Here is a 27,816-nt window from a genome sequence, read left to right on the forward strand (position 1 = left end):
GCATGTTTGAATGAGTCAACCTGTCCTCCATAGCATGTTTGAATGAGTCAACCTGTCCCCATAGCATGTTTGAATGAGTCAACCTGTCCTCCATAGCATGTTTGAATGAGTCAACCTGTCCCCATAGCATGTTTGAATGAGTGAACCTGTCCCCATAGCATGTTTGAATGAGTGAACCTGTCCCCATAGCATGTTTGAATGAGTTAACCTGTCCCCATAGCATGTTTGAATGAGTGAACCTGTCCCCATAGCATGTTTGAATGAGTGAACCTGTCCCCCATAGCATGTTTGAATGAGTGAACCTGTCCCCCATAGCATGTTTGAATGAGTGAACCTGTCCCCATAGCATGTTTGAATGAGTGAACCTGTCCCCCATAGCATGTTTGAATGAGTGAACCTGTCCCCATAGCATGTTTGAATGAGTGAACCTGTCCCCCATAGCATGTTTGAATGAGTCAACCTGTCCCCCATAGCATGTTTGAATGAGTCAACCTGTCCCCCATAGCATGTTTGAATGAGTCAACCTGTCCCCATAGCATGTTTGAATGAGTCAACCTGTCCCCCATAGCATGTTTGAATGAGTCAACCTGTCCTCCATAGCATGTTTGAATGAGTCAACCTGTCCCCCATAGCATGTTTGAATGAGTCAACCTGTCCCCATAGCATGTTTGAATGAGTCAACCTGTCCCCCATAGCATGTTTGAATGAGTCAACCTGTCCCCCATAGCATGTTTGAATGAGTCAACCTGTCCCCCATAGCATGTTTGAATGAGTCAACCTGTCCCCCATAGCATGTTTGAATGGGTGAACCTGTCCCCCATAGCATGTTTGAATGAGTCAACCTGTCCCCCATAGCATGTTTGAATGAGTCAACCTGTCCCCCATAGCATGTTTGAATGAGTCAACCTGTCCCCCATAGCATGTTTGAATGAGTCAACCTGTCCCCATAGCATGTTTGAATGAGTCAACCTGTCCCCATAGCATGTTTGAATGAGTCAACCTGTCCCCCATAGCATGTTTGAATGAGTCAACCTGTCCCCCATAGCATGTTTGAATGAGTCAACCTGTCCCCCATAGCATGTTTGAATGAGTCAACCTGTCCCCCATAGCATGTTTGAATGAGTCAACCTGTCCCCCATAGCATGTTTGAATGAGTCAACCTGTCCCCCATAGCATGTTTGAATGGGTGAACCTGTCCCCCATAGCATGTTTGAATGAGTCAACCTGTCCCCCATAGCATGTTTGAATGAGTCAACCTGTCCCCCATAGCATGTTTGAATGAGTCAACCTGTCCCCCATAGCATGGTTGAATGAGTCAACCTGTCCCCCATAGCATGTTTGAATGAGTCAACCTGTCCCCCATAGCAGGGCTTGAGACCGACACCGGCCCGTTGTCGCGGGGACGGAATAAAATCAGTATTTGGGACAGAAATCCTTCCTGGGATGCAGTCGGGATGAAGACTCCGCGGACTCACTGGCAAACAGTGAGAGCATGCAGCGAGTGGGCACCCGGGAATGTTGGGCTCATTGCAGAGCATCACACTCTGCTTTCTTTTCAGTTATTTTGAACTCCCGGTAACGTTACCATGACACTTCAATTTGTAGTCCCCGAAGCGCATGTTCTTTTCCAAATAAAACCCCCGCGAGGGGGGGGAAAACTGTTGTGAGTGGTGAAATCTTCCTAAATAATGATTAGGAAAATGTTTAAGGGGATGACGTAGGCCATTTTGACTTATGTCTTGTGATCTGGGGATAGTGCTTACTGGGAGAGAGGTTAGGTAATCTCTCCCTGAGCGTGGAGCTGGCCTGGACAGCGGCACACATCTTTACCTCGCTTTACTCGCTCAAGTTTGACCGTGGGATCATCATGTGTTTCCTCGCTCAAATAAAATGTCATCTAAATCGCCAGACAAACGTTAACGTGCCAGGAAAGCCAGCTGTTAAGCACAACAGCTAACGGTTGTGCTAACTGACAGAAGAGACATGAGGTGGAAATAGCTGGCTTTCCCGGCGCATTTGCCTCGGAGGAAGCTCTCTCTGGTCGTAGTGAATGAAGGCTCTGGCTCGGTCCGCCGCGGTTCAGCCGCCGCTTCCCCTGGCGATCACTCAGTAAACATGGATACAGAAGCTTCCATCTCTACGACCAGAGAGAGCTGTGCTTCATCTGACCGAGACTGCTCTGTCACACTCTGCTGGCTACTCTCCGCTTTCACAGCAACAGTAGGCGGGCTGCTGGCTACAGCATTCCCCACTGCCTGTGTGGGCAAGCCAAGCGCCCAACATCCCCACACGCAAAGCACTTCGTACTCCCCGAGCTGGCATAAACCATATCAAAACTCTTCGCTTTACCCGAAATGAAACCAAATCCATTGTCTGTATTGGTGACTCCAAAAAACATGAATAGCTAACAGCTGTGCTAACTTGGGCTAATGCGTGTACTAACTTGGGTGGGCTCCTGGAGCTGTACAAAACAAAAAGGAGAGCTGTGCTAGTGGCTGTGCTAACTGGAGCTTGTTGGGCTAACTTGGTTCATAGTAAAGTACAACTGATAGCTGGAATAGAAAAATAGACATACATGTATATTTTCAGAACGTACCACTCAGTCCAACTTCCTCGCTGTCTTTTTTCCCATAAGTGTCACAGCAACATGAGCTCTGGGCATCATTATTCATCATTAAAGCCACAATCAGTAACTTTTTGCTATTGGAGAAACTGCGCCCTCTGCGTGCAATAGTATCGATATCGATATCGCCGTTCAAAGTCAACAAAACACAGCGCCAGAAAGCTCTATGTACATGTTGTGACATCGGGTACTCACCACGTGATGAAATAATAATCCATAGTTCCGTGAAACGTCATTTTCGTAGCAAATCCGAATCGAGTTACTTCCTTGTTTCCAGGAACAAAACGCTCCCGCTGTAGAGCCCATGCGCACATCTTGCCTCCGGGACGCAGGCAGCAAACTGCTTAGTCCCAGGAGAGGCCTTTGGAGGGCGGTGTGTGTGACCAATAGAGGTGACATTCTCCCTGTTACAAGTCACTCTACCATCTTCAATGACTAAAAAGCTGTTATATTAAAGTGAAAAAGTTACAGAATGTGGCATTAACATTAGGCACTCGTTCATCTCGGCTTCCAACAAGTCCAGTAGCCGTGAAACGCCTGTCAGGCTGAAACGACAGTGGGAATGAAGCTTACCTGAGCCATGGCTGACACGGTTGTCTCTCGCCAGCTCGCTCCTTGGTTCACCAGCACTCCATCTTGGTGAACATTCTCCAGTTTAGGTTATATACTGTACATAAACATAACTCAAAAACAAAAGACCGTTACAAACAGGGTAAATGTGATATGTAAACTTGACTGTGCTATAGTGCACAGCAATTGCCGTCTTGCGCGTGGGTTAAGAGTTCAGAGAGTGAACTCCGACCCGGAAGTCCTCTATATCGACTTTGGCGTTCACATAACTATCGTAAGCGTCAAACCAACTCTCATGTTGACAGCCATAACAACATTAATAAGACAAATTCATAATCTAGGCAAATCCTTGAGCGAGGGTGACCGTGACACAAGGTGTGTTTATTACGGTCCCGATATGCCCATTAGACTGGTGTCGCACTGCTCTGTGAGCCCACAGACAGCCACTATCAGCTTATGCTCCATTTTGTGATTCACCATCAGGGTCAGGACGTCAGTGACGTTGGGAGAATCTCAATGCTGATCGACACACCGTCACACAAATTCTTCACTCAAACTGAAAATGTTTAACTCAAGAGAATCACGTCATTTGCCTCGCGTCATCCGCGTCATTTTTGCCGCCCAGGGCGAAATCGCATCCGCTCGCATGTTTGCATTGACTGTGTATGTAATCCCGCTGTGTGAAATTTCACACCGTTAGTCTGTGATGTCATTCAGATGTACACTTGCACTGAGAATGAATGCATGAATGCCCCTGAGTCTGTGATGTCACTCACATGTAGAACCCCATTGAGAATGATTGATTGATTGAAAGAATGAATGATTAAATGAATGAATGAAAAAGTGACTGAGCACTCGGGGTGATTTGCTGGACATAATGATCACGCTTTGTGATCTGACACGACACACTTCCTATTCTATTTGGTCGTTAAAGCTCAAAGAAATTGAGTGCAGTTAGTGTCTCCCATTCATTCGGTCATGCATTGATGCCATCATGGATTATAATCTGGCCTCTGTGCTTTCTAGCTCAGAGAGAGGTATTTTACTGTATGTTCACGGCTATTAATAGCACTGTCTTACATCAGAGGATTTGCATATTTTAATGCCCTTTTAACTATGTAAAATAGACAGCGGAGCAGTCTAAGCACTGACTTGTCAGAGACATAACAGTTACTTTTAACAACCTTGTTTAGATACAGGGCACACACAGCCCTTCTGGAGCATATGCTCATTCAGGCCGACGTCCCACTCTGCACATCTCCAGACAGATTCATTTCTCTGAGTTGCAGGTCTGGCTCCCGCACAGCTGCTGCAGCCAACTGCAGCACTTTCACGCTCTCCACGCCATGAATCACTGAGCCGGGCAAAATGTCCAGGAGCGCTCGCTTCACTGTCGATGACGAGCCACTTAATCATCCTTTTCCCCTCATTAATGAATGCAAGACTTTTCGGATCAAAAGTTACGCAAATCTACACATTCTGTCAACCCAGGCAAAACTAAAACTAATGGGCATATTATTGTTCTTCTCCCCCCACCCCCTCCCCGTCCGTCCGACTTCTGGCTTGTCATGCACTGCTAATAACGGACGTCCACGCAGGCTCAGGTCAGTGCCGTCCATTCTGCTTTCGCTACCGAAGCCGACTTGCATGCCGGGGTTCTGTCCGAGTCCCACACACACTCACTTGTCTTGTGACACCCCAACCCCAAATCCCCCCCGCACCCCCTCACCGTCTTTTGAACCCCCAAGAGACAGAACACTAGTTTGATCGGAGAGATTGCGCCACGTGGACGCATGGGAGAGAAAAAAACATTATTATGTGAAGTGCACTCGGATGAAATTCCGTCTCCTTTTCAACTCGCAGGCTCTCAGTTTGACATTCGTAAAGGAGCCGGAGACTTCATTAGATTGAGAAGAATAGTCGATAAAGCTTTTGAGAGCACGTTTTAAAAAGAAACTGAGCCGGGGTATCGTTCTTGCATTTCTCCTCTTGAAAAATATAAGCCGATAGCTGCTCTTAGGTGGGCGATATGAGCTCTTTGTTAATGCGGGCGGCCTAAGAAGTACTTCAAAGCCAATCTGCCGTTCTTCTCCTGTGCTAATCAAGCGTAGAGCAGTTGGTGAAATGCTTCCCTATTTCATGGCAACGCATCAGTTTTAACCTGCCAGCGCTTCATTTAATATCCACCTATGCGCCGCAACCCGCGTGGGCAAGCGACAACTATTCCGCACTGAACAAACAATCACTCGGCGTTAGCCACTCGGTAAATAGCGTATATGTTGTCGGAAAGGAAAGGACTAGATGCTTTTCGTAATGAGGATAAGCTGTTGAGCTGTGATGGTGCTCAGACTGTAGTGGTGGAGAAAGTGGGAGTGGAGCGTTTGCCAGTTTAACCAGCAGGGGCATCTGCAGGCACAGATGGGTTATGATGAGGGAGTGTAATGGGCGTCTGTGCGGCCCGTAGGGGGGGGAATACTCAGCACTCCTACACACACCTTACAGCTTGTCATAGCTTTTCCCACAAATTGTCCTCTAGAGTCCACCTTTCACCGTGGCAGACTGTTACATAGATTGAGAGTGAACATGTGTTTACAGGAGGCTGGGTAGCATTGCGCTGGATGCTCAGGGGCTCGTTGTTCGATCCGCAGTCTATTAACATCCTCAACCCGAAGGCTTTTCTGCCCATGATCACTGTTATTTTTCACATCCCATGTCGCCCTCTCTCCATATCATACGCAGGTTCCCCGGTCCCCCCCCCCCCCCCCGCTCCTCTTCAGCAGTGGTAGCTACCAGCTACAGTACATACACAGGTCCCCCCCCCCCCTCCCCCCGCTCCTCTTCAGCAGTGGTAGCTACCAGCTACAGTACATACACAGGTCCCCCCCCCCCCGCTCCTCTTCAGCAGTGGTAGCTACCAGCTACAGTACATACACAGGTCCCCCCCCCCTCCCCCCGCTCCTCTTCAGCAGTGGTAGCTACCAGCTACAGTACATACACAGGTCCCCCCCCCCTCCCCCCGCTCCTCTTCAGCAGTGGTAGCTACCAGCTACAGTACATACACAGGTCCCCCCCCCCCCCCTCCCCCCGCTCCTCTTCAGCAGTGGTAGCTACCAGCTACAGTACATACACAGGTCCCCCCCCCTCCCCCCGCTCCTCTTCAGCAGTGGTAGCTACCAGCTACAGTACATACACAGGTCCCCCCCCCCCCCCCCGCTCCTCTTCAGCAGTGGTAGCTACCAGCTACAGTACATACACAGGTCCCCCCCCCCCCCCCCCCGCTCCTCTTCAGCAGTGGTAGCTACCAGCTACAGTACATACACAGGTCCCCCCCCCCTCCCCCCGCTCCTCTTCAGCAGTGGTAGCTACCAGCTACAGTACATACACAGGTCCCCCCCCCCCCCGCTGCTCTTCAGCAGTGGTAGCTACCAGCTACAGTGCAGCATCGTGAGTGCACATTGGGTTTGTTTAGAGGCCCTCTCAGGTGAAGGGTACACACACATTCCTATTCTGAACGGTGCACATCGGCTCTGCATCTTTATTTCTCACAAAGGAGCTGCGTGCCTGCCTGCGCTTCTCACTGTCTGTTTCTGTTCCACACAGAATGTACAAAATGTTTGGGGCGTCTTGCTGAGGTTGACTTGTGCAATCCACATCTTCTGCAAAGCTTAAAAAAGAAAATCCTTCTCTAACTTGTCTTCTTTTTTTTGTATCTTCATCTCTCTTTGTGATTGGTTTGCAGGGATAACAGCTTTTCAACCTGGACTCATCTTATCAGTAAAGCGTCCCTAGTGATTTGTACATTCAGTGTACACACACCAACTATTCTTTCCCAACACATGTAGCATGCTTGCGTGTATGTGTATGAGCGTATTCATATACGCGCCTGTGCATCCAGGTTACAGTTGCTCTCTCTCTCTCTCTGCAACCCCTCTGTGTGTGTGTGTGTGTGTGTGTGTGTGTGTGTGTGTGTGTGTGTGAGCAGGTGTACGAGGCCACTCCATGCCACAGTGAATGCAGCCGGTACGAGTGGAGGAGCGAGCCCTGGTCCATTTGTACCATCAACACCGTGGACGAGCTGCCAGCCTGCGGGGAGGGAGTCCAGAGCCGCAAGATCAGGTCAGCGTGGGGCGCCGGCCGGGCACGCCAGCCTGGCCGCCTGGCACCGCAGCACATGCTGGCAGCGCTAGCCTGGCACCACTCCCACAGCTGGCACTCCCACTGGTCAGGACACTAGCAATGCCAGGGGAAAACAAACAAAACTACCAATGCAATGCAATGCCCATTTACTAGTGCAATTAGAAACAGAGTCTTGACCTTTTTCTAGGTGTTGTATCGAATCGTCTAAAGCCGTTTTTCCACATGCGTACCGGAAAATTACCTGTAAGTCAATATCGGACATTTCCCGGAATTTCCCTTCACACCTGAGCGCTCGCATGTGGGAATCTAATCGTCAAATAGCCGGTATGTTGGGGGGTGGGGTGGGGTGGGGCGTAGCGGGCGGGGGGCGGGGGGCGGAGGAGAGTGGCCTGGGGTCATGACGTATAAACTGTGCTGCAGGCCACTGAGGCCAGTCAGAAAAAAACAACAAACAAACATGGAGCCGGCGTCCACTCTTTTGATAATATTGCTGACTCGTTTGACTTAAGAGCAGCGTCAAGCCAGCGTAATAAACACAGCCGATTTCCCCCCTCCCCTCTCTGCTCGAGAGAGGCCAGTCCTTCACTCAGTCCTCCGCACTTCGCAGCAGCCACACAGGACAGACACAGCGAGAATGGCAGAGGCTTGCAAGCTGCCCAACGTTTGTATGTATGTAGAGAAAGCAAATGCACGAAGCGAAATGTGGAAGTAGTTTGCTTTGATGTGCGCGAATGATTAGATGATGCACGCTGGAAGTGAACGTTAAGCAACGTGTGTACACCTCGCCCAAGGACCGGTGTCGCGGCAAATGACTGGACCCGTTCTACACTTGTGTTCCTTAACGTGCATACCGCTCTTCTGACTGGCTCGAAACTGGTGAAATGTCCGCGACGACGGGGTCGCGCTTATACCGGAACAACAACTTTCACACATGAAGGCATTAGACCGCGTTCCGGTCATTTAGCGGTAAAAGGCGCATGTGGGAAAACAGCTTATAAGGCTCGATGCGATTGTGTCAAAACAAGCCGAACTGATTTTGTACCAACATCCTAGTTTTCGCATAGTTTTCACAATGACACCTCACAGCTACAGAGACCTAGCTGGCCCTAATTACAACAAGCACCCAGCTGTAGAAATAGAGCAGCAAAGCGTTTTCCGGAAGTTAATTCATTTTCTCCATAGACTTCTTCAGACTCCATCGATTTGAGAAACTCCCCTATATAGAAGGTCTCAAGCTTTGAAACAAGCCGGCTAACTTCCAGTTGAATTGTTAGCTTATAGCAGTAGATTCAGACAAACAATATGAAAAGACTGTGAACAAGTGGGAATGAACTATTCAATCCCATACAATATTTGAAGTGATGCTGTTGACTTCCTTTCAATCATTCCCAACATAATATCATATAGACGTAAAGCTCTGAAGCTTGTGGTAGTGTTGTATTATCATTATTTCTTAACAACAAAGCTGAAATCAGACTGACTGATGGCTTCTACAGGAAGGTATACAATAAATTCACAATATGATTAAGTCTACCTTAACTGTTAAAATGTTATAACCAATAATAATCAAATTCCCTATATGGGGAAAAATGAATGGTAAATTAACTTTTAAATGTTTGGAGAACCCAAGCAGAGGATGAGAGTCGGAGAGAGGCTGTTAAAATACACTGTCTTGCAACATCTCATCTGAGGGAAGAAAACATTCTATTGCGAGACAGAAACGTATTAATGTGCTTGCAAACCAAAAATAAGGACCCAGTTAGCGCTGCCCCAGAGACTAGTTATCCAACAGCAACTGCTGCTCTCTCTCTCTCTCTCTCTCTCTCTCTCTCTCTCCACTGCCTGCCAGGTGTGTGAGGAGGGGTGTGGCGGGCGGCGAGGCAGGCAGCAGCGTGGAGGACGGCCTGTGTGACCAGGACGAAATGCCACCCAGAGCCCGGGTCTGCTCCCTGCCCTGTCCCCACCACTGTGTCACCGCACCCTGGGGACCATGGAGCCACTGCCCTCTGGTAAGAAGCGTTGGTTGGTTGGTTGGTTGGTGATGATTAGAGTCACATGACTTGAACCTGAGTCACAATTTTAAGTGCTTCTTGAGACTTGACTCGATGCATGAAGAGACGACTTGACTTGCTTTGATGACTTGAAAAGGTTTCTAAAGTCTGGAAAAAGATATTTGTGTTTGCGTAAATGACTACGCATTGATTGAAAGTGATGAGATCTGTTCCAGCAGACGACTGAATTGAAATTCTGTTTTTGAATTTGTTTGGAATGATTGAATTTATTGAAGTTGAAACTGATTATAGAAACCAAACACATGATGCTCTTACCAAGTTTTAAAAAAAAACTAAACCTATTGGATTGAAAAGTCCTAGATATTTTGTTTTCTTTGACATATTAAATTGATTATTGAGCTCTTCCTTTGTTCTGACTTGACTTGCTGTTCTAGGAGGCTTGACATTATTGTCATGGACTTGACTTGGTAATCTACATTTAGACTTGGGACTACTTGCATGAGACTTGTGCCTCAAGACTTGAGACTGACTTAACACTCGAATCGACTAGACTTGGTCACACCTCTGCCACAACAAACAAGGGGAATCTGAACATGAAGCTACTTTAGAAGGAGGGGAGGTGGAAGAAAGATAAACTGCTACTCATCGAGATATTGGGATTAGACAGGTTAGAAAGGCAGGCTTGTGAACAGAAGGTTGCCGGTTCAAATCCCTGTATCAGAACATTGGAAGCTGGTGCCAGCTCAACACACAGTTTTTCATCCACACTAGCTGCACGCTGGTACTGTAAGAAATCACAGTCTAGCTTGAGTGACACCTAATAATGCCAAAATATGATATGAAGTCGGTGGCATTACCAAAGTAACTAACCTTGAGGTGAGGAGATTTACACTCTCCAACTTCAAAGTTTGCTTAATTTGTCTAATGCTTAAAAAGCAACAGTGGAGTAACAGCACTAATAAACATATTAGCATACTAACAAATGTCTTCACAATATTACAATGTAGAGTGCTTCATTATGCTTGCTTAGTCAGCGTCCCTGGTAAATAAAGGTTAAAAAAGACACACATTCACAGCTTTCGAATACATCAATGTTGTATGTAGAAACATATGATACAGAGCTCTTGTAGCAAGCTGCTCTGTAACCCTGCATGGTTTGAATCTAGTTAATTCAGTTGATTTCGTGCCCTTCCATTCTCGGGTGAACGTTAGCCCCACAGGCTAGGAAGCATGTGTAGCATCTGTCTGTCCCGTGTCTCTTGCTACAGTCTCCTGGTCCTATCACCATGTTGCTCTTATAGGTTTCCTGTCAAACCGGTCACTAAACTGTAACACTGGAGTCAGAGAGAGAGGGTGGGTGGGTTGGGATCAGCTAATTAGTACAAGATGTCTTCACAGGCACTTTGCCTCATTCATTCTCGTCAATCTATGAGCCTTGGCAGCACTCCTAAACTTCACTGAAAATGCAGCAACTATAAGGCACTGTTGTCTTACGGTTAACTTGAATGCCAATCAAACCCTAACAGCTTGATAAAAGTTTGTTATTGGTTGGTTTCTTCTCAGAGGTAGAGTCACTCTGGAGGCACACTGGTGAGTTAAAGGATAACTCCATCCAATTCACCTTATGTTCAGACCTTACAGTGGGCCAAATTCTTCCGGGTCCTATTAACACTTCCGGCGGTCACGGCGCCAAATATGAAAGAACGTCATGAAGAAGAGTTGTTTTTGTAGCGGACAGCGCAGGGTGTAAAACAAAGAACGTAGCCTACTACTTTGAGCTCGGTACACAGCAAGCAAGCGAGTATCCACTGTTAGCCAGGTCAGATAACGTTATCGTCGACAATGACGAGCACTTTCTTGTAAAACATACCTGGACTCCAACAAAGAAAGCTTCATAAGGTTTTCTGTCCTCCGAGCGCAGCTCAAGCCACTTACGTCTATAAGACCCGCAGACGTTAACGTAATTCCCTGGAATGCGAGAATTAACGAGCCAGTTACATGGCGTTGCATTCTTAGACATTGCCGTTTGCTTTTATTTGGTATGTTACATACAATTGGCTAAACTATTAGTTAATTCAGAGTTAGATGATATTGGAGCAGCCAGCCATTTTTTTCCCTTTTTTTGTTGTTGCCGGAAGTCGTCGAACGACCACACAACCAGGTCAGATGGGCGTGTCTACATAAGGTGAATAACACTTAGGAAGTGTTAACAAAGACAGCTTTTGCCCTAGCGCCTCCTCTGGTCGGTCGGGGAGCCTGGTGGAAGGGAATTGGTGGGAATAGTGTGATCCTCCCACGTGCTACAGTACGTCCTGCCGGTGAAACATGGTGCTAGTCTACGGCTCTCCCCAGATCGGCAGAGAGTGGAGCAGCGACCGGGGCAGCAGGGGGTTAAATTGGCCAGGTACAATTGGGGACAAAATGGGGGGGGGGGGGGGGGGTCAGAAAATTAAAAAGACAGCTTTTGGTGATATATACCGGCTTGCACTTCTGGGCCAATTCTGTTGTTTGGTGGTATATCATTATTTCTTATCTCAGTTCTAATATATTATGCCATGGATAACTCGCCACACATAAACAATATGCAGTGGGTATTTGCAGTGCAGCTACAACTCAGTTTAATATGGAAATCTTTTTTCAACTATCTAAAAAATCTATGGTAAATCAAAGAGTGAGTGTAAATCAAAGAGTGAGTGTAAATCAAAGAGTGAGTGTAAATCAAAGAGTGAGTGTAAATCAAAGAGTGAGTGTAAATCAAAGAGGGAGTGTAAATCAAAGAGGGAGTGTAAATCAAAGAGTGAGTGTAAATCAAAGAGTGAGTGTAAATCAAAGAGTGAGTGTAAATCAAAGAGGGAGTGTAAATCAAAGAGGGAGTGTAAATCAAAGAGTGAGTGTAAATCAAAGAGGGAGTGTAAATCAAAGAGTGAGTGTAAATCAAAGAGGGAGTGTAAATCAAAGAGGGAGTGTAAATCAAAGAGGGAATGTAAATCAAAGAGGGAGTGTAAATCAAAGAGTGAGTGTAAATCAAAGAGGGAGTGTAAATCAAAGAGTGAGTGTAAATCAAAGAGGGAGTGTAAATCAAAGAGGGAGTGTAAATCAAAGAGTGAGTGTAAATCAAAGAGGGAGTGTAAATCAAAGAGTGAGTGTAAATCAAAGAGGGAGTGTAAATCAAAGAGTGAGTGTAAATCAAAGAGGGAGTGTAAATCAAAGAGTGAGTGTAAATCAAAGAGGGAGTGTAAATCAAAGAGGGAGTGTAAATCAAAGAGGGAGTGTAAATCAAAGAGTGAGTGTAAATCAAAGAGTGAGTGTAAATCAAAGAGGGAGTGTAAATCAAAGAGTGAGTGTAAATCAAAGAGCGAGCTTCTTTCTAGAGTTGTCGTAACCTCAATAGACCAGAATGCAATGCAGCCACAAGACATGCTGCATTTTGAGTAAGTCTCACTTTTCTCACCAGGAAACACTCTTGCTTGCTAAATTGCTACTGCTATTTCTCTCTCCACCTACATGTACAACCCACAACTGAAAGTAATGGCTTCACACCGGGGGTTGTGAAAGGCATTCTCTCGTACAGTAAATGTATGAAATTACTAAGTGGAGTGGAAGTCAACCAGGCAGGCTGGGGGAAAATGGGCCACATTCCCTAAAAGCAAATTCAGTCAGTAACACTGCTGAAGATTCAGGTCAGAGTAAGCAGCACAAGCAGATGGAACCGCGGGGAACAATGAGGATTTGACTGGAAGTGCCCTCAATACCTAGCTTCTGTGCAGCTATTCCTTGTTCCTTGTGTTTCCAATGTCCTTCTCATGTGAGGCATGGAAGCTCAGCAGCATGTTAAAGTGCCTTCAAATGAGCATACAGCAAGATACACACCTGCAATCTAAGGGAAATATTCTGTGCCACTAAAATAGTACGTGACGCAACAGCATGGGTTGCAATCATAATGTGCTTTTCACTGAGGTGGCAGCCAGCAACATGTCAGCGTCTGCCAAAGATGTACACCAACTTACAGAAATAACCTGACATTGAGAATGCAGCCCAGCCAATCACCTATTATTGATGACTCAAAGGTTATAGCTATTTTAAGCTTAGACAGATAAGTGTGCTGCCGTACGCTGCTTGTTGGTGTTTAGCTGACGTACCACTGTATTATTTTTCGATTATGATTTGTGCTGCTATGACATTTGTTGTTGCGTTGTTGTGATCACTCCCTGTCTTCATTTACCGCCTGTTTTGGTTCTATTTCTAGAATTAGAATTAGAATAGCTTTTCTTGACAGCCTGCATACAACAAACTCTTATCCTTTCACAGATCAGGATCGCATAATTAGTTCCTGTTATATTTAGATAAATGAACAAGAACAAGCCTGGCATGGAATCTCAATAGGGTAAACTGTTCTGTCTGTGTGTGTGTGTGTGTGTGTGTGTGTGTGAGAGAGAGAGAGAGAGAGAGAGAGAGAGAAAGAATGAGAGAGTGAGAGAGAAAGGGAGTATGTGACGTGTGCGCATGTCAGTGTGCATGCTTGGCAGCATTTTCACGTGTGTGTGTGTGTGTGTGTGTGTGTGTGTGTGTATGTGTGTGCGCGCACGTTAGCGTCACCAATCCAGTTGATCCATGAGCCTGATTCAAAGGCCGTTTATCTCATTAGAAAGTGATGGAGATTAGCCCGGCTTCAAAACGCCAACAGCCTTCTCAGTATGGCTGCTGCTTCCTCCCCCCAGAGAGCGAGCCGGCCGGCCCACAACCGCACGTTGTCACAGCTCCTCTCACTCCTCTGTTCATAGATTCAATATTTCCACTATGCTTTTGAATGGCTTGAGGGATTTGTGCTCTGCTCTTTCATCGCACTACCCTGTCCCTTGGTGAATTCGGTAAAAGCTGTGTTCTTGCAGTTGTCGTAATTTGCTCTCGGTTATTATCGCGTGGATTTTCATCCGCCCTCCTCCACTGCACCTTGTAAATGGCTATTCATAGACAATTCCACGTTTACTGTATGCACTTTGTCATATGGATTCAGCCGGAGAGTGCAATATTTATGGCATCACATTAAAGAAGGCATTTATATGTAGCTATTGAATGAAGCTGAAGTCTCCCTATGCCAAATTAAAAAAAAACTCCACCTAAGCACTGGGGTAGCACAACAAAATATTTAATTCATGCATTGATTTAGAGACACTACAGCTACAAAATCACTAAACCACTTCCAGGCATGTGTGGCTGTACAGCCATCAGCCTCCAGTTGGGTTGTTATACATACCAAGGTGGACTTCATGCAGTTATCTGTATTCAAATGTTTATTGCTGCTGTTGTTCTTGTTGTGCAGCCATGTGACCAGGGCACGGCGCGGAACAGGACCCGACATGTGGTCCGCCTCCCGGGCTCGGAGGACTCGGCCTGTCCAGAGCTGGTCCAGTCGGAGCCCTGCGTCCTCAACAGCACCTGCTTCACCTACCAGTACACAGTCTCAGGTAGGCTCTGAGCTGCCAGTGGCCCAGCCAGGGTAGAAGACTGGGTTTGAATTCCCCACATAACAAGTTGTGTAGTAGATCTGTCCTCCGTTAGATCAGAACCTGTGTATTGATGAATGCATTAAGTCATAAGCAGGATTGCAACTTTGGTTTCAGGCCATGAGAATAATAACCGAGGTCCTACAGTAAGAAGATAAGATATACATATAATAAGATAAGAGATAAAAAAAAGTGTCATAAAATAGAGACTTTAATTCACTGGCCCATGGATATTTATTGAAGACTTCCCGCTCACTATATTTCTAATGAGCCAGCTACGTTCTGGTAAATTGATTTACCGTAAATTCCGGACTATAAGCCGCACCTTTTTTCCCGTTTTTTGGCCTTTTTTGGCCCCTGCGGCTTATATAACGGTGCGGCTTATCTATGGATTTAAAAAAAAAAAAAAAAAAAAATCTCTCTTTTTTAGCACTCTTTCTAACTATAAAGCCACTTCTGTTTTAATTTCCTCTCTTGCCCTCTTTTCACCACACTGTATGACACTGTATGACACTGTATGACACTGTATGACACTGTGTGCACTGTAAATAACAACACAGGTGGTGTTGTGTTATGTTGTTTTGTTGAAATGTTAATAAATGGGAGCATTACATATGGTAATTAAACATTAAAACACAAAAAAAAAAAAAAAAAAAATACCATTAAAACACCCGCGGCTTATAGTCCGGTGCGGCTTATATAAGAAAAAAATAGTCAACTTTGAAGGTGCGGCTTATACACCGGTGCGCCTTATAGTCCGGAATTTACGGTACTGTCCAAATCGTTGCACGATTGCATCTCAGCCCACATCACCACAAACAGCCAGATCCAGTGTGACCTTGTGAACTCCTTGTTGTCTTACACTGGACTCCTTGTCCTGTGTAAGCTTGTAAACTCCTTGTTGTCTTACACTGGACTCCTTGTCCTGTGTAAGCTTGTGAACTGTAAGCTTGAAGATGGAATAGCTCTCTATATTGGATTATTACATGTAAAGTTTGTGTGCATGTATTGCAGAGTGGAGTACGTGCCAGCTGAGTGAAAACGCCATCTGCGGTGAAGGGTCACAGTGGCGCCTCCTGGACTGCGTTCGTAGTGATGGCAAGGTTGTGGAGCTGAAGGTGTGCAAGCAGGTAACCTCTGAGAGACACCAGGATCTGCCTGACTTTCTGATAATATGATTGTTTCAATAGGGGACATGAAACTTAAAGGGTATTACACAATGACCCCGCATAGTTATATTATGCAACAGTTTCACCGTTTTTTTTACAATTATTACTCAATATTTCATGTTATTTTACAGAAAAGATGAGGAAAATCAACCGCATTATATAATGAAAAGGTTTTATTGTATTGTTTAATCATTATTTTCTAGCTGCAAAGAAAACATGTACTCATACATATTGAAAACACATTTGAATATGGCTGGGGGAAAACTGTAGTTGCTGTTTAGAATTCACAGTAGCTGCCCTTTGATGATAATATAGTAACTGTCCTTTGAAACAGATGATAATATAGTAACTGTCCTTTGAAACATGATAATACAGTAACTGCCTTTGAAACATGATAATACAGTAACTGCCTTTGGAAAACGAGACATAATGGATTGGACTTAGTGTAATGGGTTAGTCTTTTCTCTTTGTCTATACTTATTCCTTACATTTGCACCAATTGATCAATATAGAGGGGAATGAGCAGGGAGTAAATGATTGCAGCAAATTACTTCTCACAAGTCACCGTTCTGCAGCAATTGGAAGACACGCTAATGAGAAAAGACTTGAACTTTCTGTGGACTAGATTTAGATGACTGGACGTGCTGTTCTGTTGACGCTGGCTTACATAGCAAGCCCTCTGAAGTCCACTTTGTTGATTTGCAATTCACAATTTTGTATTTAACCCCCCCCAACCTACCAGCATTATTTGCCACCAAGCCAAACAATTTTCAGCTCAGTTTGTTTGTTTTATTACCTTGACTTGCATGTAAGGATGGATGGTGATTCTCGAAGAAGTTTTTCAAATGGGATATCAGTCTTCTTTTACAGTAACAACTGCCTGAAGTTGCTTTCAGATAATATTATGGTTGGGATTATGTCTGTTAGCTAATATAGCCGGCACACAAACACATAAACAATGCGAGTTACTCTCATGAGGATGTTTTGACAGTTGAAATTTTAAAGTGCGGTTAACAGTGGCATCGTTTCGCTCTCATGAGAACTGTGTCCTCAACTGGACCCCTGCCTTGGCATGACTTATGTTGCCATCTCTTTGCTAAAATATGCAAATGTAGGCTCTCCCTCTTTCCGCTTATCGGAATTAATTGCCTCGTTCTGCTCTTGTTTTCTGCAGTTTGGTCTGATCAACAAGTGGAGACTCTCTGGAAGCTGCATGGTCGACTGTCCCATCAGCTGCCTGCTCTCCGATTGGTCGCCTTGGGCGGAATGCTCGCACACCTGCGGTAACCAAGGTAACGCAAACATACCTCCGACCAATAGCAACACCCACCTGTTGAGCGGATGCATGACCCACTGCATGAACGGCGGTTGATTATTCCGACAAGTCTGACATGCATAAAGATGTTGAACTGTGGAGGAATACATTTAAATGCATTAAAATATTGATGAGCACGTGTATTCCAACACCTTATTATATGGGGGAACTGGGCTGTGTTTTCTTCAATAATGTACAGTAATTGGACCACTTCATTATAATTCTGTACAGAACCGGGGTTTTGTTTAATTATGAAGGGTAACCTTCCCTTATGAGGTCATATTTAAAAAATTGCAGGCTAATTTAAACTAAACTTCACAAACCTCACCTTTATAGATATAATAAATGATTCAGCATTCCTAAATAAAATATTTACCCAACCTCGGCATGGTTTCAGAAGTCCAATTAGTAATTCACAACCTGTGGCATGCTTGGCATCACTTTGAGGAAGCAGTGTTCTAACCTCATGCAATATACAATAGTTAATGACTTAACGCTGGATGCATACATTGTTTCTTACGCCTCCCAAAGCCAATCTCCTGGAGAGACGGGCTTGTTATTCTGTTAATTAGGGAGACTCAACTGTATCGTCTCAAGTTCATTAATTTTAATTTCTCGTTGGTTTGCCTATCTGTCACTCACTCCAGGAAGCTCATCCAAGCTGTTCACCGGGGACTGCAGCCCTCTCTCCATCGCCGTCTTGCAGTCTCTCTGTCTGCCACTTGCTCTCCCTCACTTCATACTCGCACATTCTCAAACACATCTGTCAGCCTTGTTGAGGGATTTCTGTTGTATCTGTGTCAGACGGCGGTAAGCTGTTGTTTTGTCAGGGTGCCACGGGACTGTTAAGGCTTTGGGTTTGCTTTTTTTCCCCCGAGATGGCCGGGCAGCATGTCCTTCTGTGTCTGTGTGTTACTGCCCAGGGCCTGGCGTCTCCCCTGAGCTTCTACCCTGGCTGGCTGATGGAGGACGAGTCTTCACTGAGCCTCCACTAAGCCATTCTACAAAGTTTGCAAAGCCGCTCTGCGCCCGCTCATTTTGACTGAGGCCTTTTCCCTGCCTCACATTATTAACGGCGTACTTGAACAAGGCGTAGGAATGGGTTAGATGTGGGCACGGTGACACAGAGACATATTGTAGGATTGGGTTAGATGTGGGCACGCTGACACAGAGACATATCAGCCTGTTCTGCTCATTTCTCTTGTTCATGAGTAAGATATTTACGCAGTTAAAGACAGGAGGCAGCCTCCTTTTGTTAGCTGTTATCCCAAGATGCCTGCATGTTTCATGCACTTATTTCCTGACTCTCACATGTAGTGCAGTGCAGGGTGCAGTGTTTCCTCTAGGATGGAACAAGCACACGTGCATCCCCCCCCCCCCCCCCCAACACACACACAACCAGGCCACCATGACAGTTTTACGTGTCACGATGGCCTTCGTGCATAGTAAGGCCCGCCTCCAGGAAGAAGAAAAATAAATTGCAAATTTTTCCAAAAACTGGTCCAGTGATGCAGTGATGAAAACAGCATTAACAGTTAGAGTCTAACTGTTAGACCATGCTGACATCTACACTTTAAGATCACACATTGCAAATATATTGTACTGTTTTCCAGGTCAGACTGCGCGCTCACGGAGGATCCTGCAGGAGGCCCACGAGGAGGGCCGACCCTGTCCCACCCAGCTGGCCCAGACCAAGCCCTGTCCCATAAGGCCCTGCTACACCTGGCTGCTGAGCAACTGGTCCCCGTGCACGGTGGAGGTATGATCCCAATGAACAGTGACCCATAGACTGGGAAGCGAGTGCTTTTTTAATTGTTTTTGTACCAGGCTGCATACATGTTTGTTTCAGCTGTAAAGTCGGGCATCTTAACATGGGGGTCAATGCGGATTTACTCACTTTTGGAGCAAACCTCAAGTGGCCATTCAACGAACTGCAGTTTTGGGCACTTCCCACATTGGGCTCATTTATGACCCCAATGGTATGATCCCAATGAAGAGTGACCCATAGACTGTAAAAGGAAAAAGAAAAGAAAGATGGACGTAGTAAGTGTTGTTTTTGTACCAGGGTGCATACATGTTTGTTTTTGCTGTAAAGTCGGGCATCTTAACATGGGGGTCAATGGGGATTTACTCACTTTTGGAGCAAGCCTCAAGTGGCCATTCGAGGAACTGCAGTTTTGGGGACTTCCCGCACTTTTTTACGCCCACCCCTTCCCAGAGTGACCCAAAGATGGTACATAATGGTACAGTATGGTTGAGGTTTATTCTATCTACCCTGCATAATGAGACATGAAGCTGCAGCAGCTCAGTGAGTTGGGAATGGCACTAACACTTTCCAGGAGAGTGGTTCTATTCCCACTGAGGTCATCCATGTGAAAGATGGAGGCCTTCATGGTCCTGTAAGGAAGATTGGATGAACATGTCCACTAAGTGGCGTATGCAGCACAGTAAATCCACCATCACACACCTGTCATGTATCTATCCTGCATAAGTACTACCACAGCAGCCATGCTATGAGCCTTTCCTCTGTGCACAGCAGTTAAAAGTGAGTTATTGTGATAACATCATTACCTACTGTATACTATACACCACAACAAGCACATACTGTCAGGCCCGCGGGAAGTAGGGGTGCTGCAGGTGCTGCAGCACCCCCTAGATTTTTTCCAAAAAAAAAAAAAAAAAAAATTTTTTTTTTTTTTTTTTTTTTTTTTACAAATGTAATTAAAAATATTTTGCAGTGCACTATGTTCCTTTCTTGTTTAAGAATGTTTCGGGAAATGAAAATGTAGCCTATTTAAATAGAATTATCAACAATAACAATCAAGGAAGTTACATGCTTGTAGGCTATAGAGAAGAAGAAGAAGCGCGCATGCACGCACATGTTGTGTTGAACCAACCAACAACCAATACGAATTGTTTAATCTGGCAATAAAGAAATGTGAACTTGACATGCTATTTTAATAGCCTACTCAAAAATGCACCTCCCACTATACAGCAAAGAGAGGAGTCAATGTTTCTTGATATATGCCATTCAGATCAGAATAGTTAGTCTAGTCATTAAGTTTGCTGATAATATTTCTGTCATGTTAAGTCTGTGTCATGTTAACTGGTGTATTCAGAGCAAATAGGGAGATATAGAGCATTATCATCATGCTATATATCTCCCTCTTTGCTCTGAATGAGTGAGAAAATGAGAAAATACTGAATAATTACATCACAATAGTATCCTAATGTTAATTTAAAATGAGATATTCCTCTAAATATGGCAAAAAAATGTAAAAAAAAAACGTCAAATTTTTTTTCGGCGGGGCCCTAGCGGGCCCCACCGAGAGTCCCTTCCTCCCAGCACCCCCTGCTTAAAATGACTTCCAGCGGCCCTGCATACTGTATGAAATGGTACGGGATTAATAATGTAGAGGTATATTTAGCCAAGGTGTCTGCCTGCACATCAGCTTCCACACTCAGTATATGTGTAGCTACGTGTATATTGTAGCAATATTTTAAATAAGCAAAGAGGAAAATATGGATGTAATATTTGAATCAAGAGGGAAAAAGCTGTAAAAGCTTCATGGAGTCCACCTACAGTAGTAGAGCGTCTCAGCTTGAAGACTGCTGAAGCACAGGGATGTAATGGCTTGTTTACCAACAGGCTATGGTCAAAGTTTGATTTATCAAACTTGCCTGACAGCCTGTGATGAATTACTAATGGGAGAGAGAAATATGTTTCTATATATCAAACATGTCGATGACAAAACCACAAACACCAGATACAATTTAAACAAGTTTTGCCCACCTTGCAATAAGCGATTTCAGACGGCACGGCCGCAGCATAAGCAGTTAGTGCATAGAGATGGATCTATAACGCTCTGTAATGCGTCTAATGTGCGCATCACGTCATGCCTGTTATTTGGCGATAGCTCTCTATAACCCTGATGATATAGCCACTATCACTCAACATAGTGTGTATACTATCATTCATCATAGTGTGTATGTTAAAGTGTTAGCATGCAGCAGCAGAGGCTCCAATCACAAAGGTGATTTTGGTCTCTATGTTTCTCATCAATTTCTTTTTTATGTTATGAGGTTATCACTGCACTATACGATCACCACTCGATTCTCCAATTCATTTTTTTTTTAATCGAAAGTATTTCTCGTTGATTTTTCATACTCATCTTTATATTCACAGACTTTTCCCCAATTTAAAAATAAACCATCTGTAAAATCTAAACAGGATCTGATTCCAAAGGGTGTGACTGTCTGTCGGAGGTTACTGCTGAAACATGCTGTAACTGTTAATGAAACAGCATTTGGCTGGCACACGCTAACGTCACTGAAGCTACACCAAAGGCTGCTCTCTGATCTTCATCTCATCTCCCTCTTCATTCGGTGTCTCAGCTCAATGGGGTTTTAATTGAATGTCTTTCAGTCCTCTGTAAATCCCCAGAGTCCATCTCCCCATAGGACTGCATTAACAAAGGCTTATCTGTTGTTGTGCAGTTTGGACTCATTAATTGTGAATGTCATATGCGGGGGGGGGGGGGGGGCACTACAGGAATGAGTGCGGCAGACTGGATGTTAGCACTTCCGACTCTTACTTGTAAAAGGCAATGGGATTTTTGTATTCAGCAAGATAAGTGAGGGCCACTTTTATGATTTTCATAGCCTAAATGCGGGGGGGGGGGGGTTTCATGCAATTTTCAGAAAATGCTTCAAAGGTCATTTAAAGTGGTAGTGTAGCGGTAGATTCCCTGTCTATACCAACATGAGGGTCGCAGGTTCATGCCCCCCGTGTTTGGTCGGGTGTCCATACAGGCACGATTGGCTGTGCCCGCGGGTGGGAAACCGGAATGAGGGTATGTGTCCTGGTCGCTGCACCAGTGCCTCCTCTGGTCGGTCAGGGCGCCTGTTCGGGGCAGAAGGGAACTGGTGGGAATAGCGTGATCCTCCCACGTGCTACGTCATGCTGGTGAAGCTCCCCGCTGTCAGGTGAAAAGAAGGGGCTGGCACCTGCACATGTCTCGGAGGAAGCATGTGTGTGTCTACGGCTCTCCCCAGATCGGCAGAGATTTTGTGTCGAAAAGGCAGGGTAAACACAGGTGCAAGCAAAACACTAATGAGGGTTTCAAACTTCCATGATTGGAATTTGGAAACCCTCATTAGTGTTTTGCTTGCACCTGTGTTTATTCAAACAACAAAATGGCCCCCGTGAAAAGGGTCAATTGGGGAGAGAATGGTGAAAAAATATATAATAAAAAGTCATAAAAGTGGTCATTTGTGAATATTATCTTGCTGAACACAAACTATACTGTTTCATAAACCTAACTGTTAACCAATCCAATCGCCCTTTCTCCTAAGAACCAGGAAGCGCAGGGTCTTCTGGGTAAGCCTACAAAAATACCTCATCCCTGCGGTACTCTATACATATTTTTCCTCTCACCTGTAGTGCCATTTATGAATCTAGAACATTTTGGTGTGAGTTGCAGTTGTAGTTGTTGGATATACAGTCTGGCAGTGGTTCTCAACCTGTGGTACGCGTCATACTTTAATATGGTGGTATTTTTTGAGGTGGTACTTGGTGTAAAAAGGTTGAGAACCACTGCAGTATGGAATTAGTCATAGAGATATCTTCCTTGTGTGGGAACTAGCTAGCAGCTAGCAGGTGTTCGGTCAAAAGAAAATAGTTCCTACATGAAATTGCTCACAACAAGGTCTGTGGATTATCTTGAGTAACCGGGTCATGATTTCTGGAAAGAGACATTGCTGTTGAGTCTTTCAAATGTATTTTTTCTGCGCTTTGAGTGCCATCTAGTTCCATTGTACTCGAGAGAAGGCAGACATCTCCAAAACTCGGCAACTCACACCAAAACAATCTAGATGAATAAATAGCACTACAGGTAAAAGCAAAAATGTCATTTTGATTTTAGGGTAAGCTGTTAGTACATTCTGTGCTTCTGTATTCTGTTCAAAAACATTCAAAATGCTTAATGGCAATTCCTTCACGTCAAATAAATGTGTCTGCTATAAGTTTTGTCTTACAGTAAAGCAAAACGATGATCATTGAACCTGCATTTAAATTGTTGGGCATTTCACAACAGTTATGTGTGTGTATGTGTGTGCGCGTGTGTGTGTGTGTGTGCGCGCGCGCGCGTGTATAGGGTGCAGAGTGTGGTGAGGGGCGTCGGAGAAGGCAGCTGTCGTGTGTGGTACATGGGGGGGCGTGGCCTGAGTCACCGTCTGCGCGGCCCGTGCAGGACGAGCTGTGCGGAGACAAGCAGCAGCAGAGCCAACAGGAGCTGGAGAGGCCCTGCTTCGTCCCCTGCCCAGGTACACAAAAACACACTGACACATTTCCACTTCAATCAGATTGGCAGTTGAAGAAATTCTAATTCAGATAATTCACAGTAGATGTTTTATCATTGATGAAAATTAGCTTAAACGAAGTACCATCATTTCAGGCTGGTTCCAGTCTCCCTGAATCTCGTCCCGCCCCCTTTTCAGATTTGTTTCTTTTTTTTGGATTTCCTCCCCGTTTTCTCTCTAATTGTACTTGACCAATTCCCCCTGCTGTTCTGGTTGCCTCACCCCCTCTGCTGATCTGGTTGCCTCACCCCCTCTGCTGATCTGGGAGAGTTGTAGACGAGCACATGCTTCCTCCAATACATGTGCAGTCACCAGCCGCCTCTTTTCACCTGACAGCGAGGAGTTTCACCGGCAGGATGTAGCACGTGGGAGGATCACGCTATCCCCCGATCAGTTGCCCCAACCACCCAGAGAAGGCACTATTGCAGCGACCAGGACACATACCCTTAAGCCAGCTTGCCAAACCGCAGACACGGTGTATGGACGCCTGACCAAGCCGGCGGTAACATGGGGGCTCGAACCTGCGACCCTCGTGTTGGGAGGCAGGAGAATCTACCGCTGCACTACCCGGACGTGCCCCAAATGAGATTTTGTCGAGCGATTCAGAGAGATTGGTGTTGCTCTACTCAACGGCTGGTTCTCACTCTGAGAAACAATCGAATCAATCTGCGCCTTTGCGGGTGGCACTAAAGTTTGAACCATTCCTGCAACGGTTTTTACTCGATTTGCTGAAATCAACCCTTAACCTGATTGTCTTTGCAAAGACCAGATTTCAATAAAGTTGGTAAATGGCTGGCTAACCAGGCACCCCCCCCCCCATCCCCACACACACACACACACACACACACACACACACACACACACACACACACACACACACACACACACGTACACACACAACTCACACAGACAACAGCCAACAAGGAATCTCAGACTGAATAATGGGTTGGTAATGATTGAGAAACGGACTAAAAATAGAGCTAAAATATTTGGAAGGATGCAGTTTGGGCTTACTCAGGATCTAAATGACAAAACAAATTTCCATCAAACTGAAATAGTTTAAGGGTCAGTAAGGAAGGTTTTGCTTTTACAAAATGCACCACATGACCATAATATACAGTATATGCAGGGGGTTCATATGGTGCTGTTCAATGCTAATGCTCATTTTCTAGCTTTCAAAACTCACTTTCCAGTCTGTAGCCTACTCTGTGTTTAAGGAATAAAACAGCCAGTCACTTAAAAACAATTTTAGTTCATTTGATCTGCTTCATTCGTGTTTATATTATTTTATATTATTTTACCACACAAAATTGGGTTGGTTCTATTTTGTTTTTATAGATTATTTTGAAACGGTGTCTATTTTAATTAAAAACGCTTTCTTGATACCTAAACGGGTGAGTGTTCATGCTTTTTTCTGCGGGTTGCTGGCTTTGCCCTTGGTGAACCACCTGGCTCTGTTGTGAATGGATCAGCTTCCTTGTCCTCCAATATTTACTCTGCATTCAAATTATGATGCTGTAAATGGCAAACCAGATGCTCATCTCATTGTTCTCAGTATGACATTATACTGTAAAATATACGGCAGTGTGCTGGCAGAGTGCTTCCTGTAGATGCAACAAGAGTTTAATTTCACCACATGGTTTGTGCTCCTGCCCTTCTAGTCTCCTCCAATTTCCTTCCAATGAAGATTTGGAGTGAATAAGCAAGGGCTATCTTCTTCTGACTACCCATTTGGCATCTGGGAGGAAAAAAGATTGTCTGATCAAACCTCCTGTTTTTCTAAATCTCCATGGCAACAGGAAGCCATGCATCACGGTGCAGTTTGAAGTTTTTTAGGCCACGTGTGAAGGCGGAGTTTGCCACCATTAGTGAGGGAACTGTTGACCAGGCTTCCTCTACGAGCCACACCACTTGACTCTTATCAGGCTTTTCACATTCGGAATGGTCATCATTATCGTCAGATGAAATAACGACCGTACTCTGACACCCACGGATCTCCTTTGGCACAGCTCTTTGAGAGTGCTTCTTCTCCATAGAGGGCCCCCATCTTGCAGCGGTTGTTTTTGCTCGGCTGTTAGTATCTCCCCTCTGATCTTAGCCTCCATTCATCACTCAAGCCGCCTTGGCTCTGGCTCAGGAGGACGCCATGGCAGTGGCAGATGTGCGTCCGTGTGTGTTGGTGTGAAGGCGGTGGGTGTTTGTGCACGTACATGCATGTGTGCGACGGTGTTTGTAGTACACAGCAACAGCCTCCACAGCCCCAAAGCTGCAGGAGGCAGGAGCCAACAGAGTGGATTCTCCTATGAAGATGAAAGATAACGATCCGCGTCAGTCCACAGATAGCCACTAATGGCCGGCCAAGGCAGGGAATTAAAGGCATGTGCAGGCTGAGGAGCTGTGGCAGTGGGCCGAAACTGCAAGATGTCCTGGTCAAGGATTACACAGGATATTGACGTTTGACCTTCAGCGGAGCAAGCGCTGACACGTCGATAGACTTGCAGAATGCAGCAGCGACCTTTTATCAACTCAGTGACAGATCAGAAACAAGGAAACCAAATAAGTTTAGCTTTGAGACAAATTCCAGTGTTGGGTGTCGCATTTATAGTTGGTCTCAGAGTTATAGATTGCATTGTATAATTTATAGCTCTGGTTGGCCTATCACTTTTGAATGCCCACTGGGCTGTCTGAGTCATTTGTTTGTGCATTTGGCACATTATAAGCAGCAGATATGAGTGGAAGTAGTTTCGATCTCATTTGAAATGTTCCAGGAGCTAGCAAGGGAACCAATAAAATGATCCCTGAATGAGTCCAAGCAAGCGGAATATAAAGCAGCCTCAGTTGTCTGAGAATTAAGTTGGTGATCTTTTTTTTTTTTCTCTCTCTCGCTTTGCCCTCAGGAGACTGCCATTTGACAGAGTGGTCATCCTGGAGCTCATGTCAGCTGACCTGTCTGGAGGGGCGGAGCTTCGAGACCACCGGTCGCCAAGCCCGCTCCAGAGCGGTGGTCATCCAGGTCATGGAGAACCAGGACAGCTGCCCACATCAATCCTTTGAGACCCAGCCCTGCAAAGGTACCGGGGAAACCACTTAGATATGAATAACATCGCTTTACTCGCCTGTTATAAAAGACTTGTTGTTGACAGTGATGGAGAGATGTCTCGATAAGCTACAGTACATAATGACACAATTATTGTAGGGACAACAGGGCCTCACATGCTATGGACAGTCAACCAGATACGTAAGTTATAATGTACAGCGAGCTGGTCATTATTGCGGAATAAACCCCCGACAGGGGTGATTCTAATCTCTGGTCCTGGATTTGTTTGTAACATAGTCACGGAAGAACTAAATCTAGGAAATGTAAATAAAAACAAGACTTGAAAAAGTGTAACTAAATCTATCTTGTCTACTTGTAAGGTAGTCCCAAATTTAAGATATTTCAGATAAGACGACCGCATGGTGTGGAAGAGAGGTGCGTTGACAGGTAACGTAGGCTAACATTAAAATGTGTGCATGAGATGAGGAAAAAAACAACACTAGGACAAAATCCAAGTACACTGCTCTGTGACCACCACAACGGTCAATAAAGCCACAAATGCCATTCACTGGTGGAGCAGAAAGTTCTTCATCACTTGTGTTAGCAGTAGGGAGTGGACTTGGTTCAGGCGAGGTGAGGTGATGTGTGCCCAGCACTTGGCGGATCCGGATCAGACACACGTGGGCCAGACTGTGAGGACATCTCTTGGCTTCCAGAAAGACCCTGAGAGCGTCGGGGATCCGCCCACCCCTGCAACTGTGCCTGCTTCCTGGTCACCATGGCCGGGTCGACGCCGTGGTCCAGGAGGAGCTGGATGACGGCCACGTCGCACCCGCACGACAGCACCCTGTCCAGCAAGGTGAGAAGCCACGTCACGGGTCAGAACGCCAGCGGCCTGGAGCAGCAGGCGGAAGCAGTCCAGTTGGTGGAAGACGGTGCTGACGTAGAGAGGAGACCTCTTGAGGGTGTGGTCGCTGTCCATGTCAACAGCGACACAGAACCTGATGAGTTCCTGCAGTATGTCCAGCCTTCCCGCCTCGGCAGCACAGCAGACCGGGGTGTATGGGCCATTTCTTCTGTTGGAAACGG

General features: G+C 45.5%; 1 protein-coding gene across 1 annotated transcript in view; it reads left to right on the forward strand.

Moving 5' to 3' along the window:
- Positions 1 to 27,816, forward strand: part of thsd7ba (thrombospondin, type I, domain containing 7Ba) — a gene marked incomplete at both ends in the record, with an annotated part of 184,365 nt that overhangs the window by 148,712 nt on the left and 7,837 nt on the right. Inside the window, 7 exons of the mRNA XM_083641453.1 lie at positions 9,180 to 9,339; positions 14,663 to 14,807; positions 15,861 to 15,976; positions 17,190 to 17,307; positions 18,944 to 19,089; positions 23,486 to 23,654; positions 26,588 to 26,761. Of these exons, the coding sequence (XP_083497579.1) occupies positions 9,180 to 9,339; positions 14,663 to 14,807; positions 15,861 to 15,976; positions 17,190 to 17,307; positions 18,944 to 19,089; positions 23,486 to 23,654; positions 26,588 to 26,761 (1,028 nt within the window). The remainder of the gene's footprint in view (positions 1 to 9,179; positions 9,340 to 14,662; positions 14,808 to 15,860; positions 15,977 to 17,189; positions 17,308 to 18,943; positions 19,090 to 23,485; positions 23,655 to 26,587; positions 26,762 to 27,816) is intronic.

This window comes from Poromitra crassiceps (assembly GCF_964638095.1).
Source record: "Poromitra crassiceps genome assembly, chromosome: 8".
Taxonomy (NCBI): Eukaryota; Metazoa; Chordata; class Actinopteri; order Beryciformes; family Melamphaidae; genus Poromitra; species Poromitra crassiceps.